Source organism: Lissotriton vulgaris, chromosome 6 (genome assembly GCF_964263255.1).
Source record: "Lissotriton vulgaris chromosome 6, aLisVul1.2, whole genome shotgun sequence".
NCBI lineage: Eukaryota > Metazoa > Chordata > Amphibia > Caudata > Salamandridae > Lissotriton > Lissotriton vulgaris.
In genome coordinates, this window is record NC_141694.1 from 1,732,016,091 (window position 1) to 1,732,032,091 (window position 16,001).

Below are 16,001 nucleotides of genomic sequence, written 5' to 3' on the forward strand. Positions count from 1 at the left end.
CGAAAACAGAGTTCACACCCTCTTCATCCACTCATTCTAAGGTCGCCTCTTTGCCTACAACTAGATAAACCCCCTAGCCACCAGTTGCTTGCCTTCTCTTTGTTAACTCATGTTTGCCCCCTTACACGAGCTCACAAGCACCTAGTTTGTATCATATTCCTACCTTAAAATAATTTAATTTCCTGAAAGCAAGCATGCTGTCATGATATTTTGCCTCGCCCATTTACCCATGGGTACAAAACACAAACTGGGTATCAGCTTTCATGACGCCCTCATACTCAGCAAGCAAACAGAGTGAAGATAACTAATGACCAGAGGCTACTAGCATTCATTACACACCTGGACAAAAAGATGGCCTTAGCAAATCTGATCAAAAGTGTCTTGAAATCAACTCACAGCTGAACATTCAGCTGAACATTTCTCAAAAATCCATGGCCCGTCTACCAAGGATGCAGAACCAAGAATATACCTGTGGAGTCGATTCTTCACTTTATGAGGGACATTCATCAGCACAGGATTATTTTTTAAGTTGGATGCCTCATGCCTAAATGCATCTCCAATTAAGCCTTACAATAGCATAAAAACAATTAAACCATATTCCACTTACCAGAGGTATATTTCTTGTGCTTACAAACTCATACCTCAAGAGTAAAGTTGGTGAGCTGACTGACATACATGTGGGTGGAAACTTGTATCCACTGAACCCCTGTGGGGTGGCCCAGGACAACGATTAATAGGGACCTTCTTCCCTCACATACCACGTGCCGTCTCATGTGTTCAGTGTAGGGCTGGCCAGTAGCCTGCCACTGTTCCTGGCCCTCCTGATGGGCAGCAGAAATGTGGATCGTGCTGGTATAGCCACAGCAGGAAGTTGTTGGTTCTCCTTCACTATGCCCAGCAATACATTCACTAGTTTATTATGATGTGCTAATCACAGATTAACTCCTTGAGACGAATAGAGCGTTTCTACCCTTCAATCTTTATAGCTGTTGGGAAGTCACCAGGCACCTGTGCAGATCTGCAATTATCACATAGGTGTATTACCCTGTGATGTAATATATTATGCAATTCTTTAGGTCACCCATATAATGCATTACTGCAGGTGAGTTTCTGGCATCATTTAGTCGCACTTGTACATTAAAACTCAATACTGTCATTACCACCACTCACTTTGTTAGGAAAACTTTTTGACTACAAACCCTACTAGCAGGATTCTGCCCTAGACACTTTTTAATTTTGAGAAACAGCTTCAGTACTTTCAGACACCTTTAAATGACTGCGTACCTTCGTGGGGAACACACTCTGACATGCCTCCTCTCTGGTGTGCTCTGCCGCCTGCATGACGTTTTGCACCCCTTCATCCATTTCGTCTGCGGCGGAAACCATGGTGGATTGTTCTTGCTGCAGGTTGATGAGCACCCGGTTGACGGCACACATGGCAGCTTCCCGGCACAGAGCCATCAGGTCAGCCCCCACATACCCAGGGCTCAGATGGGCCAGATGACGGAAGTCAAATGAGTCAGGAAGTTTCAGCTTTCGGCACAGGGTCATCAAAATCCTAAATAGAAATAATATTCAAAAATGTGCATTCTTTTCCACCTTTAAAGACTACATTATTTTTTCAATGGATGTCCAGATGGGGTGGTAGCTTCACCTCATCACGGCCAGCCTCCAGCATGATCTAAAACCATAGAGTTGAAGTCAATTTATTGAATGACTTGAAGCTCACCCAAGCACATTCACTAAGACTCATCCTACGGTCGCAAGCGTTGTACCCATAAGTCTCCCTCTTCCACGAGTTTACTAATACGAGGGGTATCAATAACACCAGGGCGCATAGTTACCACATATTACATGTGGAGTCTTGAGGGACCCTGGGGAACTGACGAAGTGTCAAGGAAAATCAGTAATTCTGCTCCAGATTAACCCCTGAATATTTTACATTTGGCTTCCCTCCAGTATGTCACTGAGAAACTTCACCTCTTGCCTAGTCATGGAAAGTCCTCGATAGGCGAAGTTATTGCAGGTCTCATGTTTTCGATTGGAGACGTAACTTCTGCTACCACCCCATCACATATTACCAGGCACCTCCTTAATGAAAGCATACACCCCATTTTTAACAGTTCATTTAGAACTCCTTCAAAAACAGATTCATATGGTCCTGGTAATCAGCAAACAGGTATATATGTGTTCTAAAACTGCACTCGGCCCCCATGTCCAAATCATGGATATGAAGTTTGAAGACCCAGCATTTACCAGTTTCCGGAATTATGCAAACATATATTGTTCCTGCTGCATACAGCCACATATGTGTGTTACTGGAAATCTGCACCAAATGCTGCTAACGAAGACTGGAACGTGATATTTGTGATGCACTGAAAATGTACAACATAGGCCAGAAAGAAATTCTAAAATGAATAACTTGTTTTAATGTTTTTTCCATATTGCTTCAGTCACTACATGAAGTTTTCACATATCCAAAGGATGTAAATGAAAAGTTAAATTATTAAAGAATTGAATTGTACTCAGTTTACCATCCTTGTTACTAGTAACTGGTACATTGCAGCAGATGCCAGTGGCAAGAGCTTTTCGGATTGAGTCATCTTCGCGGTCTTTTAACTGCAGCATCAATGTGTCAACGCTGGCCAAGTGCTAAAAACGGACCTAAAAATAGAAATCAGAGCATGCAGGATGTGATGCGGACTATGAAAGAGTTTCAGACCGGTTGCACCCGAGATTAGAACTCAGATATTCATAAAAATGAATGTCGTATCTGAAGTGAAGAAGAGTGAAGTTAGGCAAAAACCAATTCAGCTACAAAATGAAAGAAAATAATCTGCAAATGTTTTTGCCAGATTGTCTCTGCAGTTAAATAAACATTGAATTTTATGCAGTTTCCGTTAATTTTCTTTCCTGAGCTAGAATGTTTAAATTCCGGTGTAATTTTTGATCATGACAAAGTATGTACTTCAGCAAATCCAGAATTTGCTGAACGCATGCAATAGTCGTCATAAAATGAGTCCACATGGGCACACTCATGTCACTTCTAACATTGGTGGTGGGTGAAAGTGCGTGGGCCAACCTGGACCATCACTGTCCATAGCGCGCATGAGCTATTACAGACCAACTAAATCCAGCAGGATGGCTCGGGGAATTGAAGGTTGCCACTGAAATATACGTGTATGTAAAGCACCTACAAACAGTATAAGTGTAGTTTACAGCGATATATAAAAAACAAGGTTGTTATCATCAAACGTAAAGTGGTCTCGACCTTGAGGCAGGATGTTGCAGGGATATGTTCCATGGGTACCAAACAGGACCAGCCTTGTGGTTTAAGAACTACAAAGGAGACCCCTACACTGCGCCTTACTCCCACTCAAACACATTCCCTGCGTCTGCAGTAGCAAAACTTGAGGTCGCTCATCCTCTTACATCACCCCCAAGACATGGACATGAGCCGCCTCACTTCTTGGGTTCCGCCAGAAGAGGAAGATCTGACTCTTCGTAAAAGCACTTAGAGGACCACACACCTGCTCAGGCACCTGGATACCCTCTTGAGTGATCAGCGCGCTAAAAGAATCAATAGAACAGAACGTAACAGAGCAGGCTTGTGGTTTGATCTCCTACTGGACCTGGGTGAGCAGGAAGGGTAAACCAGAGGAGCCTGAATGACATCCTTAGTTTAATACGAAGTCTCTGTGGACCCTTACGGTGGAGTGTTACGGTCGGAGGAACACAGTCTGCAGAGAGCACCGAGTGTGAATCGATGGACCCGCCCTACCAGCTGTGGTCTAATGGTTCTATCTTGGGGATAACATTCAGACACAATGCACTAGTCTATTTCCAAAAGGCCATAAAACATCCTGGTAAGAACGTTAGGATGAGCTGGAAACGTCCAAGAGCTACAACCACTTATCTATAGGGTGGTTTTTACATTTTCCCTAACAACACACATCCATCCAGTCATTCGTCCTTTATAAACCATAGCAACAGGACAACCCTACAGACTACATCCACCAACCATGGCCTCAGACACTGTACCAGAACTAGGGCAGTGATTTTTATATTCAAATGGAAAACCTGTCTTCGGATAGTCTTGTTGCTTCCTAGAGCTGTAAGTAGTCGCCCGCTCATTTATTTGAAGAGGTAAGTGCAAACAACTGAAAGGAAACGACAGACTACAAATAGACTTAGATTTAGTCAATCAATGGCAAAGCTGCATTTAATTGGGGTGATTATCTGCAAATTAATGTTCAAAAACTTCAAAATGCAATGGGATATTAGTTATAAAGGCAAAAGTCTTAAAGATGCCACACGATTCCTGTACGCTTAACAGCTGTGAGGTCAATGACAGGACTTTAAACTCCCTGGTATTAGGGGTTCAGGTACCAAACCCCTCAGGACTCCCATGGAATACAGTGCAGTAAACCCACACTTCTAATGTTTCCAGCTGCGCCTACCCGGTCAGTGGTGCAAAGTGACCAGACTTATCTTGGTTATTTCCTATAGAGTTCTCGATGGCAGTTACCCCCGTCCACCCCCTCCCACAAAACCCCAATTCTTTCACTGTGGCTGTATCTTGGGCGACTCTACCTCTACAAACCAAAATGTTAGTGTTCCCTTGAATTGACCCACTGTCAGCCCTGGTGACTTCTTATAAAAGCACTGTGCACTCCCATTATTTGTAGTCTTTACGCTCTTTCATTGTGAGGCCTCTCTGGCAGCTTCTTGACGTAGTTCGCATCTTGCAGACCTGCACTCTCTACCTGGGACAACTAAGGAAGGTGAAGGGGTATTTGTTCCCATGAAGCGCACAGCAGTGCATCCAAAGCCACTCATCAATTGGCGGGGATAGCCCTGCGAGGGCCAGGAATTGGCCATTTCCTGAGGTCCTACCTGGCATCATCACATCCTTCACTTCTGATGACGTGGTCCCCGCAGCGATTCTTTTAAGTCACTGTTCACTGGTCTTCGCCTCACCAGAAGGGACTCTCTACAGTTAGCTAAATCACACTTCGTGCCTGCTTCATCGACAACCCTCACCCCCAGTTCCATTACTGTCTACATTGTCTTTGTAGCGGCACCTTACTTTGTGGTATTTGCTCAGTTGACACAGTCAAACCCTAAACCTTTAAGAGGCTAGCAGAAGGGCCTGATGCCTGCTCCTGTAATCAAGGTTGACTGCAAGGTTTGTTCTGCAGCCCTGATAGAGGATAAACAATCACTCTCTCCAGAGACGATTCCAATTCTCTTTTTAATTAACAGTTTCTTAAAATACGTTCACATACAGTAAACAGGAATTTATCAATACGATCAACAGAGCTAAATAGTTTTTCATATTAAATTAAATTTCAGACATATTTTAAAACAGTGACAACAAAAAGCGTGGATCTTTTGGATGTATATGTAGAGACAGAAAAATACAGAAAAGACAGAAAAAAGGTAGATAAAAACACACATGCAAACAAAACATCTAGGTCAATCTTCAGTCATTTCATTAAATAATACCAATATGAATTCAGATTTCCCTATGTTTTTCTCTGGGCTTGTATTCACTCACAGGCGGATCCTAGCTGCCTATGGATGTACAATCTTCTGTTTCTTTGTACGTCTGTACATGTGGCACTCTGTTGGTGCCTCTGAGAGGTGTGCTTTTCTCCCAACACACAAGGTTTATCAGTGTGCTTTTTGTCTCAAGGACGACGAATTCGTAAGCCCTTACAGAGTGTGAGGAAAGGACGAATCAGTACATATATGTGGGTGTAATATACACACAAACACACAATTTATACATAATTTTTTTTCTCAACGTTTTTAGAGGGGGGAAACTGGGTCTGCCAGCAGAAACAGATGAACAGTGTGTGTGTGTCTGTGGGGTTGTGAGAAAGGTGAGAATCAAAATCATAGGTACCTTACATCACATGACCCTCCCACTAGTAAGCATTGGCAGAAGGGAGGCACAAGGCTCACAATCTTCTGTCACAAATGTGTTTCTTCGACTAGACGTCGCCCAGCGTCAGGAAGTTGTCGCCATGGCCATCGTTGCCCTTGCTTTTCATGACAGCAGTTGCTGCCTATTCGTGAAGGAGTGAGCAACAGTCACCCAGGTCTCCGCTGTTTGCTCCCCTACCTCTTAAACCTACAGCCTCAGGTCAAGGACAGTGGGCGCCCCCTGAACCCATAACTCAGAGGGCAGTGTCCTTCACTCGGTCACTCCCGGTAGAATGTCTGCTGAAGTTCACGATCCCTCGAGTCGAGGTCCTCCATAGGTCTCTTCATGTAGCATTGAAGCAGCCGTAGGGTTAACTTCTCGCTCTACCTGAAGGCCAGCTGAGGAACCGCAGCTCTGTGTGTAGAGTGTTCATGCACACTGTGTGTTTTAGGGTAGTGTAGTGATCCTGTCTAGAGCTCCACTTTGAAAGGTTGCACACCGTGGAATGCAGCAGACCCACCAGGCCGCAATTATCTGCCATGACTCCCAAAGCCTTGACTGTGGCAATAAACAAGCTACTCATGCGCTTCTTCTGCTCCTTTCATCTCAGTTGTACCACCTACATGCTCACCAGCCCCCACTGAGAATCGGGAAATCCACAGCTTCCAGAGTGTGGAGGTTGCCATCTTGTGTAGATTGTGGATGCTGCCATCTTGTGTAGAGAGTGGTGGCTGCCATCTTGTGTAGAGAGTGGTGGCTGCCATCTTGTGTAAAGTGTGGAGGCTGCCATCTTGTGTAAAGTGTGGAGGCTGCCATCTTGTGTAAAGTGTGGAGGCTGCCATCTTGTGTAGAGCGCAGCGGCCGCCACCTTGTGCAGGCCGCTTCACTTCTAGTGTGCTATTATCCAAGCTCTTTTGCTACAGCACACTTAAGATAATAATCTAGAATCTGCCAGTTCTTTGTTTCCTCAACTCAGCAGCCTGAGCAGGTTAAAAGGCAGGACTTGGGTGTGACGAGGGGCATCAGAAGTAGAGCTCCGATGAAGCTCCGGAGATGCGACTCTACAGGTAAGCAGTAGCTTCACTCAGTCCACCTGAGAGTTTGAATAACTCCCTAGATGAAGCCTCATGTGGTTAGCTTTGTGAAAACATACTTTTGTTCTTAGTAAGGATTAGCTCAATGTTTAACTTTTGACACTCACACAAAGGCAATGTTTATTGAGCTGTGACTTTGCTGCCAAGGATAACAGCGTGTGAAGGGGGAAAATGGAAGGCGCCGTCTAATTGAACTATAATAAATGGTTTAAAATTGGCTACGCAGAGATGAGATTCCTTCTTCGTGTATACAAATGTAACTTACAGTAAACTGTTTTAATGGAAAATGACAACTTAATTTATTTCTGTTAAAGGCAAGAAGATATTAAATTATTTTCACGCATTGCTACAGCAAAAATGAACATTAAAAGAAAATCACTGCAGACCAATTTTTGAAAGACGTTTCAATTGCCAACCGAGTAGTCGTTATTTGCGCAAGCATTGGCAAAGCCAATAGGTCTCACATCTGCGAGAGTTAGAGCTATTGACGTTGTAAATGACAATGGGCCACATTTATCATGCATTTTACAAGTCGCAAACGGCCCAATTCGCCATTTGTGACCAGTAAAATGTATTTTGGTATGTATAAATTCCAATTTGCGATTCGGCAACGTGTTACGAAATCGCAATTTGGAATTGCGAATACATACTGGTTCGGTATTAGGAAGGGGCATGTTTATATAATATTAAATATAATATAATATTAAAGTTTTGCGACCGAAATGCGACTGCAAAAACATTTGCATTTTACCACCTATTTCAAGTAGGTGGTAACCCATTTGCAAATGAGAAGAGGTCCCCAAAGAACCCCTTCCCCTAGGTGAACGTTCATTTAAATGATTTTTAAGAGCAGGCAGTGGGTCGGTTGCCTTTCAGGAAAAAGGGCTACTTTAAAAAAAAAAAAAAAGATTTCTTTGTTTGAAAGCAAACACAGACATGGTGGTCTGCTGAACGCAGTAGGCCACCATCCATGTGATTTTGGCAATTCCTATTGGGTCGCAAATTGCGATCTGCCTCAATAATATTAGTGAGGTAGGTCGATTTGCGGCCCATTAGGAAATGCTAAATGAAACTCATGGACTTTTGTGCATTCAAATAGCAATTACCTAATTGCGATTCACAGAGAATCGCAGTTAGGTAATGGCTATTTGAAATAATGATACATGTGGCACAAAGTCTTTTCCCAATGTGCTTTGGCTTGGAGTGGAGTGGAATTACGTGGGTTGGATTGGAATTGTGGGTTGGATTGGTATTGTAAATTGTGGAATTGTGTGTGGTGGAATTGTGTGGTGTTAAGTGGATTTGTGTAGTGGAATTATGTGGCATGGCGGATAGATAGGGGTGAAAGCTGCACAGAATAGATATCCCATATCAGGCTGTGTACACACCAATGTGTACTGATGTCAAAATTTGTTGAGGTCAAGATACACCAACATTAAGGTATGCCGATGTGAAGATACTTTGCCTTTGAGCTTTTCTTAAAACAAGAAAAATTGTGAAAAACTGGGTGTGCTTGGACTTGTTGTTATATTGTTCTTGTATAAACCCATCCCAGACCACCCAGAAGGATGTGTGTGACAAATTATTTTTTAAGTTGGATAAGATATTTATTGAGCAACAGAAGTTAACAGAACAAGTATTGTATGTCTGTACAAAACCCAAGTGTTTGATATACCATCTCTGCACTACAGTTAAAATGTTTGACAGAATAAAACTCACCAACCAAAACCAACTACTTTCTGAATCAATAGCTTCTTTGAAGCCACAGCAACACTTAAATATAGGGTACGAATTCAATCCAAATGGCTGGTTACAAAGCTAACTTTTGCAAATACAGTTACAAAAAGGCAGGCTAATTTGGGAAAGTTCAATTAGATGTGTTGTAGTCCATTTTTTGTTTAAATGTTTAGACAGACGGAGCGTTGGAGATAGTCAGGGCTCGAGTTTATTCGGTCTGACACCGCATTCTGCCTGGGAGCCTAGTCCGCTGTTGTCTCGGCCATTGGAAGCCTTTAAGAGTGTTTTGAAATGGCTGGCGGTAAAGCAGGAAAAGACTCCGGGAAGACCAAGACAAAGGCTGTTTCCCGCTCACAGAGGGCCGGTCTTCAGATCCCGGTGGGCCGTATCCACAGACATCTTAAGTCCAGGACCACAGCCAAGGACGCGTGGGGGCTACAGCGGCCGTGTACAGCGCCGCCATCCTCGAGTACTTAACCACCGAGGTTCTTGAGCTTGCTGGTAATGCATCAAAAGACTTGAAAGTAAAAAGAATCACCCCACGCCATCTGCAGCTTGCTATCAGAGGTGACGAAGAATTGGACTCCCTCATTAAAGCAACTATCGCTGGTGGTGGTGTAATTCCACACATCCACAAGTCTCTCATTGGGAAGAAAGAGCAGCAACACACAAATGCAGTTAACTTCAGTGATGTATCTACACGTCAATGACTTGCCTTTTAGTTCATTAGTGGTATTTTTGTCAGGTGGGCAGAGGCATGAATGTTTCTACATTCAGGTTTTAAAGCGGTCACTTTAAAAAATATTGCTGAATTTCAGTGATATAATTTGATGTATTAATGTGAAACACATCTGCGTGGTGAAATACACAATTTTGAATTTTTAAGAGCCTTTATCATATTTTTACACTTTTTGTTGCAAAATGTTTCTTTAAAATGTATAGGTTCCTAAAGTTAAAAGGTGTCGGACACCTTATTTGCTTCTTCCCTTTTACTCCAGTTAGTGTAAATAAATGCTGGCCTGTTCATTGCACATCTTCCCGAATGTTACTGCTTGATGAGGTGAGCAGCAGCCCAGTGCAGTGGTTCTGCTGGGGGTCACAAGTAAAGGTCAGGAGGGCCGCATGCGGCTCCCGGGCCCTGCTTTGAGTAGGACTGTGTGTGATCATTTGCTGCTCCGCTGACAGTTTGGAATTGTAACAAGATAATTGCTGCTGAGATGTGCATTGATTTGCAGTGTCAGGCCCGCACGCTGAAAAGGCCACTGAGCAGTCTGTGTTCTCCCGCGGTCGCTACCCTGAGTACCATTAATTGGGCAAGAGGATCACCTGTTAATTACAGCGCCTAGAAACGGCATAAGCGGATCATATAGTGCTACATATGAAAATGCATTATTTAACTGGCAACGTCCTATCATGGACTAGCAAAAATCCAGGACGTCCAGTCACCCCCTGGGGTTTGAAGCTGATTTTCGGTATACAGCAGTGCATCACTAAATGAATACATTGAATCAATGTGTGTTCTCTGCGCCATGCAGTGTGGCTTGAAAAGCATGCAGTGCAGCCTGCAGCGTTTTGGGCACCAGGGGTGTGCTCCGTCTAATATGTGTGCTTCCATCTGAAAAACCGTGGTTGGCACCAAGCCTTGGAAGAAGATGCGAGACTCCCGCCCGACCTCAAGTGTGACGAGAAAGGGCAGTGTACGGGAGCTCGACGGCCTGAAGGCAAAAGCCACACTTCAAAGAATAGTCGAGAAGGAAGCCTTTCACGAAGAGTTTTCGAAGCATTTGAAAAGCTTTCTTTCGTATGGATAAGTCAGTGTGAGCACGCTTAAGCTAAATACAGAAAAGAAAAGTCTAACACACTGCTTATTTCAACAATTACATTAAATAAAAACATTTCAAACACGCACATCCTCTACATTATCGGTAGAAAGCAAAGCTTTCTTAAAACATTTCGGGAAGCGTGTGCGCGCTTTAGAAACCGTTTGTTTATTTTTCAAAAGCGCACACACTTCCTGAAGCGTTTTAATAAGGGGTTTTCTATTAATAATGAAAAGCGTTTAGAATGCATTGTGCTCAACTTTTATGCATTTATCTCGAGCACAATTAGAAACGTGTACTGTCGAGGCATTTTAAAACAATCTCTGATCACAGACAATCCGCGCAGCGCCAAAAACAACAAACATCCCGCGAGGGAGCTCGAGGCAGAGGAAGCTGCGACCCCGGCGACGCTCTCGATTCAGACATCCCATTGGTCCTCTCGGATTCGCCCATAAACATGTTGGCTCCTGTTCTTGAATTGCCTTTTGATACATTCATGCCAGTCACATCCCGAGCATCAGAGCAGGTGTGTGGAAATCTGTGATGGCCTTCTAGCCATACCGGTGCTGTACACGGTTTAAAACAGGACTGATTGAGGGGTGATATCTCGAGGAAACTGCACCGGAATAACTTAGATTTTTTTAAAAAAAAGAAATCGCCGAAGAGTTCGACATTCCTGACTAGAATGAAAGAGTTCCGGGATTTGTTGTTGGCACAAACAACACAGAACTGATGTCAGCACGCCGACAGAGGTGCTTTAGGGCTTCAGTGACGTCACAGAGACAGGGCGTCGTTTCAGACATCAGCTCTAGCACCATAGATTACACAAAAGGACACTGAATATTCATCAGTTCAATGCAGAGTCCGATGCACCTCGAGGCCAAGAGCGAAGACATGAGTTCGCGACTTTTTAGGTCGACCTCTGTCAATGCGCTTGCGCATTGCAGATGTCGATCTATTGTAGCTGAAACAAACTCTTTGAAACCGAGCCGGATTACATGCAGTTCATGTGCCTGTGCACGCGCTTTAGACCCGCCACAGCAATGCAGAGAGCTTCACACATCAAAGGTTCCCTCCCACCCTTCCGACTTCAGGCATTCAAGTGTGAATTTTCCCCAGCGCGCAATGCCGAGGGCTTCTTTCTTGTTTCATTTGGTTTGGACCTGCCAAACGGTGCAAGAATTCTGGGGTTGTGTGACGGCAGGAATGTTAGAATGGACACACATATAGCATTTGATCAAAAACATGTAGCTATTAACACATCTCACTAAGCTTACACTGTGTAAGATTGAGTCTGGGGGGAGGGGTGCACTTGAGGTAGCCAAAAGACGACCAGCATCCAGACAGATGAGTAAGGCCCTTCTAAGCTCGTGTGATGGAACAGAGATTTAACACACTCAAAAAGAGCTTTCAAAAGAGTGTCAGACCAACACACATATCAACGGACATATGTGCAGAATGTAGATGTCAGTAGATTAAAATTGCCAAACTATTTCAGGTAACAGCGGAGTAAGAGGAATAGTCGGGCAAATAGTTGAATGGAGACTTGAGAGTGGAGGTAACATCTAGGGGCTAGGATAGTTGAGGCAGGAATGTGTTCACTCAGCTCAACTGAGATGTTGGGTTTCATATACTTACTAATGCACACCCCACTTTGATGCCTGGACCGTGCACAATGTGCATACATGATCTACAACCTTGATATACGTGCTTAGCGTAACAACTGAACTGTTATAGTGGTTTAACTGAATAAACATATTAAATGAGTAATACTGAGCATGGGCTGAACTGTGCTACATGTTTGCCAGGCGCGGTTCGTCCATAGGGGCGTAGCCCCCCCTGCCCGACGCCGCCCGCAGCTCCCTCATGACAATCATGTCAATGAATCAACATGACGTCAGACCGCCGGGCGGGCGTCATGTTGATTCATTGACATGTTTGTACAGACGGCAAAACAAGTACGCATGCGTGGGGACGGAGGGTGAATTTTTACCCGTGCCCACGCATGCGCACTTGTATTTTGGCGGCGTTGCGCATGCCCATCAGGAGCCCTAATGGGCGTTCTGCAGGCGAGAGGGTACCTGTGCCCCTGGCGCCAGGATTGGCCAGGGGCGCTGTGAGCCTGTGACGTGTGCGGGATCGGCAGCAAGGTAAGAGTGTGTGTTTTTCGGTGTTCCAGTAAACTAGCTTGCACAAATGACTTGAGATAGTTCAGTGTGTTAAAGCATCTGCTGCAGAAATGTGTGCGTCTATTCCAGGTCACCCGTTTATTTCACGGCATGGGGTTTTGGAAATGTAAAAATTCTCAGAATTTCTTTTTTGATAGTTGCAACAACAGCCTTCAACAGATTTCATTTTACAAACATTTTCCAGAAAATGAGTTAACAACTGTCACCACAAATATAATGTACTCTTTGAACTAAGGTTATAAAATTTCAAAATGTTAACAAACGGTAGAGGCGGAATAGCATGATATATGCATTTATTATTGCATGCATGTTGGTGTATGTTTGTATGTGAATTTGTATAGTACATACCTAGGGCTTACAGGATGGCAAATACATGGGCGGTAGAAGGTTTCCAGCATAAAAAGGTAGGGGTGATGTAATATGTAAACTGACACATCCTTCAACATCGATCCTAAAGGCTTGTTAGAGTCCATAATTTATTTTTATACGGTCATAAAAATACATGAATGATGGATGGATGCAGGGTGGGTGCATTAATGATTGTTCGGTGGATGGGTGGGTGGATGGGTGCATGGATGGATGCATGCATGATGGGTGGATGGATGCATGACTGATGGATGCAGGATGGATGGGTGGGTGGATGGGTAGATGCATGAATGAATGATGTATGGATGCAGGATGGGTGGATGGATGGGTGGATGCATGCATGATGGGTGGATGCATGATGGATGGGTGGATGGATGGATGAATGGATGGATGCATGAATGATGTATGGATGGATGCATGGATGCATGATGGGTGGATGCATGATGGATGGGTGGATGGATGGGTGGGTGCATGAATGAATGATGTATGGATGCAGGATGGGTGGATGGATGGGTGGATGCATGAATGATGTATGGATGGATGCATGCATGATGGGTGGATGCATGATGGATGGATGGGTGGGTGAATGAATGATGTATGGATGCAGGATGGTTGGGTGGATGGATGGGCGGATGCATGAATGATGTATGGATGGATGCATGCATGATGGGTGGATGCATGATGGATGAATGGGTGGATGCATGAATGAATGATGTATGGATGCTGGGTGGGTGGATGGGTGGATGCATGAATGATGGATGGATGTATGGATGGATGCATGGATACATGCATGATGGGTGGATGCATGATGGGTGGGTGCATGAATGATGGATGGATTGGTGGATGGATGCTTGCATGATGGATGGATGGGTGGATGGATGGGTGGGTGCATGAATGATGTATGGATGCAGGATGGGTGGATGGATGGGTGGATGCATGAATGATGTATGGATGGATGCATGCATGATGGATGGATGCATGATGGATGGGTGGATGGATGGGTGGGTGCATGGATGCATGCATGATGGGTGGATGCATGATGGATGGATGGGTGGGTGCATGAATGAATGATGTATGCTTTGGGTGGATGCATGGATGCATGCATGATGGGTGGATGCATGATGGATGGATGGGTGGGTGCATGAATGAATGATGTATGGATGCAGGGTGGGTGGGTGGATGTATGAATGATGTATGGATGCATGATGGGTGGATGCATGAATGAATGATGTATGGATGCAGGGTGGGTGGGTGGATAGATGGGTGGATGCATGAATGATGTATGGATGGATGCAAGGTGGTTCGGGCTCGCTCGCTGTGCTCGATCGCTGCGGTGCAATATGCAAATTAGTTTACGCCGCACCACTTTCAAATGTCACCAGCCGCCCCTGATGTTTGCCAATACATTTTTTTTAATTAGGGCTACAGCGAGCCATTTAACTACACTCACAGGAAAATTTAATTATGTACTGTAACCAGTGGTCTTCCACCACAAATGTAAGGACCGTTCCATGGTGTCCACAAACAAGTAGATGGCAGCTGAAACTAGATCAACAGAGAAACGTTTCATCTTCTGAAACAGGGCAAGATTTCCATTTTCAGCTGAATATTGAACATTTTCAGTTGAAGAAACCAGTCAAGTCTGAGAACTATCTGAATGACACGAAGAATTAGAAGCTTCAGAACTTTCAGGATGACAAGATAATCACACGATAGGCAGACTTTAACAAGCATTTGCAATGCAATAGGTCTCGCATCAGGAACGTTTGAGCTATCGGTATTGTAAATGACACATTTTTAATTTAGGTTTTGTTTTTTTAAAATAGCGAAATTAATAGCTTTCTCATTTACAATGTCAATAGTTATACCTTTCGCAAATGTGACACCTATAGCATTTGTAATGCAATATGTGTTGTATTTACGTGACTTACATGTATTGATATTACAAATAACAATGGCTTTTACATTTTTTTTCAATAATTAATAATTAAATAAAAGTTATTGAAATTTATAATGGCAATAGCTTAAACTTTTGTAAATAACTTTTGTGAAGATTATGTTCAGTGTATTTTATTGTGACGAAAATCCAATAGAAGTGAAATAAGAACATCTTTTTCTTACATATGTAATCAAGCTTGAAACATATTTGAACCAGTTCTTGTTGAATGGTTGCACAGATTGATGCTGTGGTGGCACTGAGTGATGTGGTGGCGACAAGTGATGCTGTGGCGTTCAGTGATGCTGTGGTAGCACATAGTGATGTTGTGGTGCCCCTGAGTGATGCTGTGGTGGTGCTGAGTGATGCTGTATGCTATGTTTTGTTTTGCTATCCCATGTTTTGTTTTGATATGCTATGTTTTGCTATCCTGTGCTTTGATTAGTTATGCTATGCTGTGTTTTGTTATGCTATGCTATGTTTTGTTATGCTATGCTATGTTTTGCTATGCTATGCTATGTTTTGCTATGCTATGCTTTGTTATGCTATGCTTTGTTATGCTATGCTTTGTTATGCTATGATATGTTTTGTTATGATATGCTATGTTTTTTTGTGTTTTATTATGCTATGCTTTGTTTTGCTATGCTATGTTTTGTTGCGTTTGGTATGGTATGCTATGTTTTGCTATGCTATTATATATTTTGTTTTGCTATGCTATGTTTTGTTGTGTTTTGTTATGCTATGTTTTGTTTAGTTGTGTTTTGCTATGTTTTGTTATGCTATGTGTTGTGATTTGTTATGCTGTTTTGTTATGTTATGCTTTGTTTTGTTATGCTATGCTATGTTTTGTTATGCTATGCTAGGTTTTGTTTTGCTATCCTATGCTTTGTTTTGTTATGCTATGCTATGTTTAGTTTTGCTATAATA

General features: G+C 43.4%; 1 protein-coding gene and 1 pseudogene across 1 annotated transcript in view; one reads left to right on the forward strand and one right to left on the reverse strand.

The window, feature by feature from the left end:
• The window catches only part of NVL (nuclear VCP like), a 459,565-nt gene that overhangs the window by 262,229 nt on the left and 181,335 nt on the right, over positions 1-16,001 (reverse strand). The window contains exon 13 of the mRNA XM_086927967.1: positions 1,285-1,558. Within this exon, the coding sequence (XP_086784093.1) occupies positions 1,285-1,558 (274 nt within the window). The remainder of the gene's footprint in view (positions 1-1,284; positions 1,559-16,001) is intronic.
• LOC147709389 (histone H2A.Z pseudogene) lies at positions 9,040-9,473 on the forward strand (annotated as a pseudogene).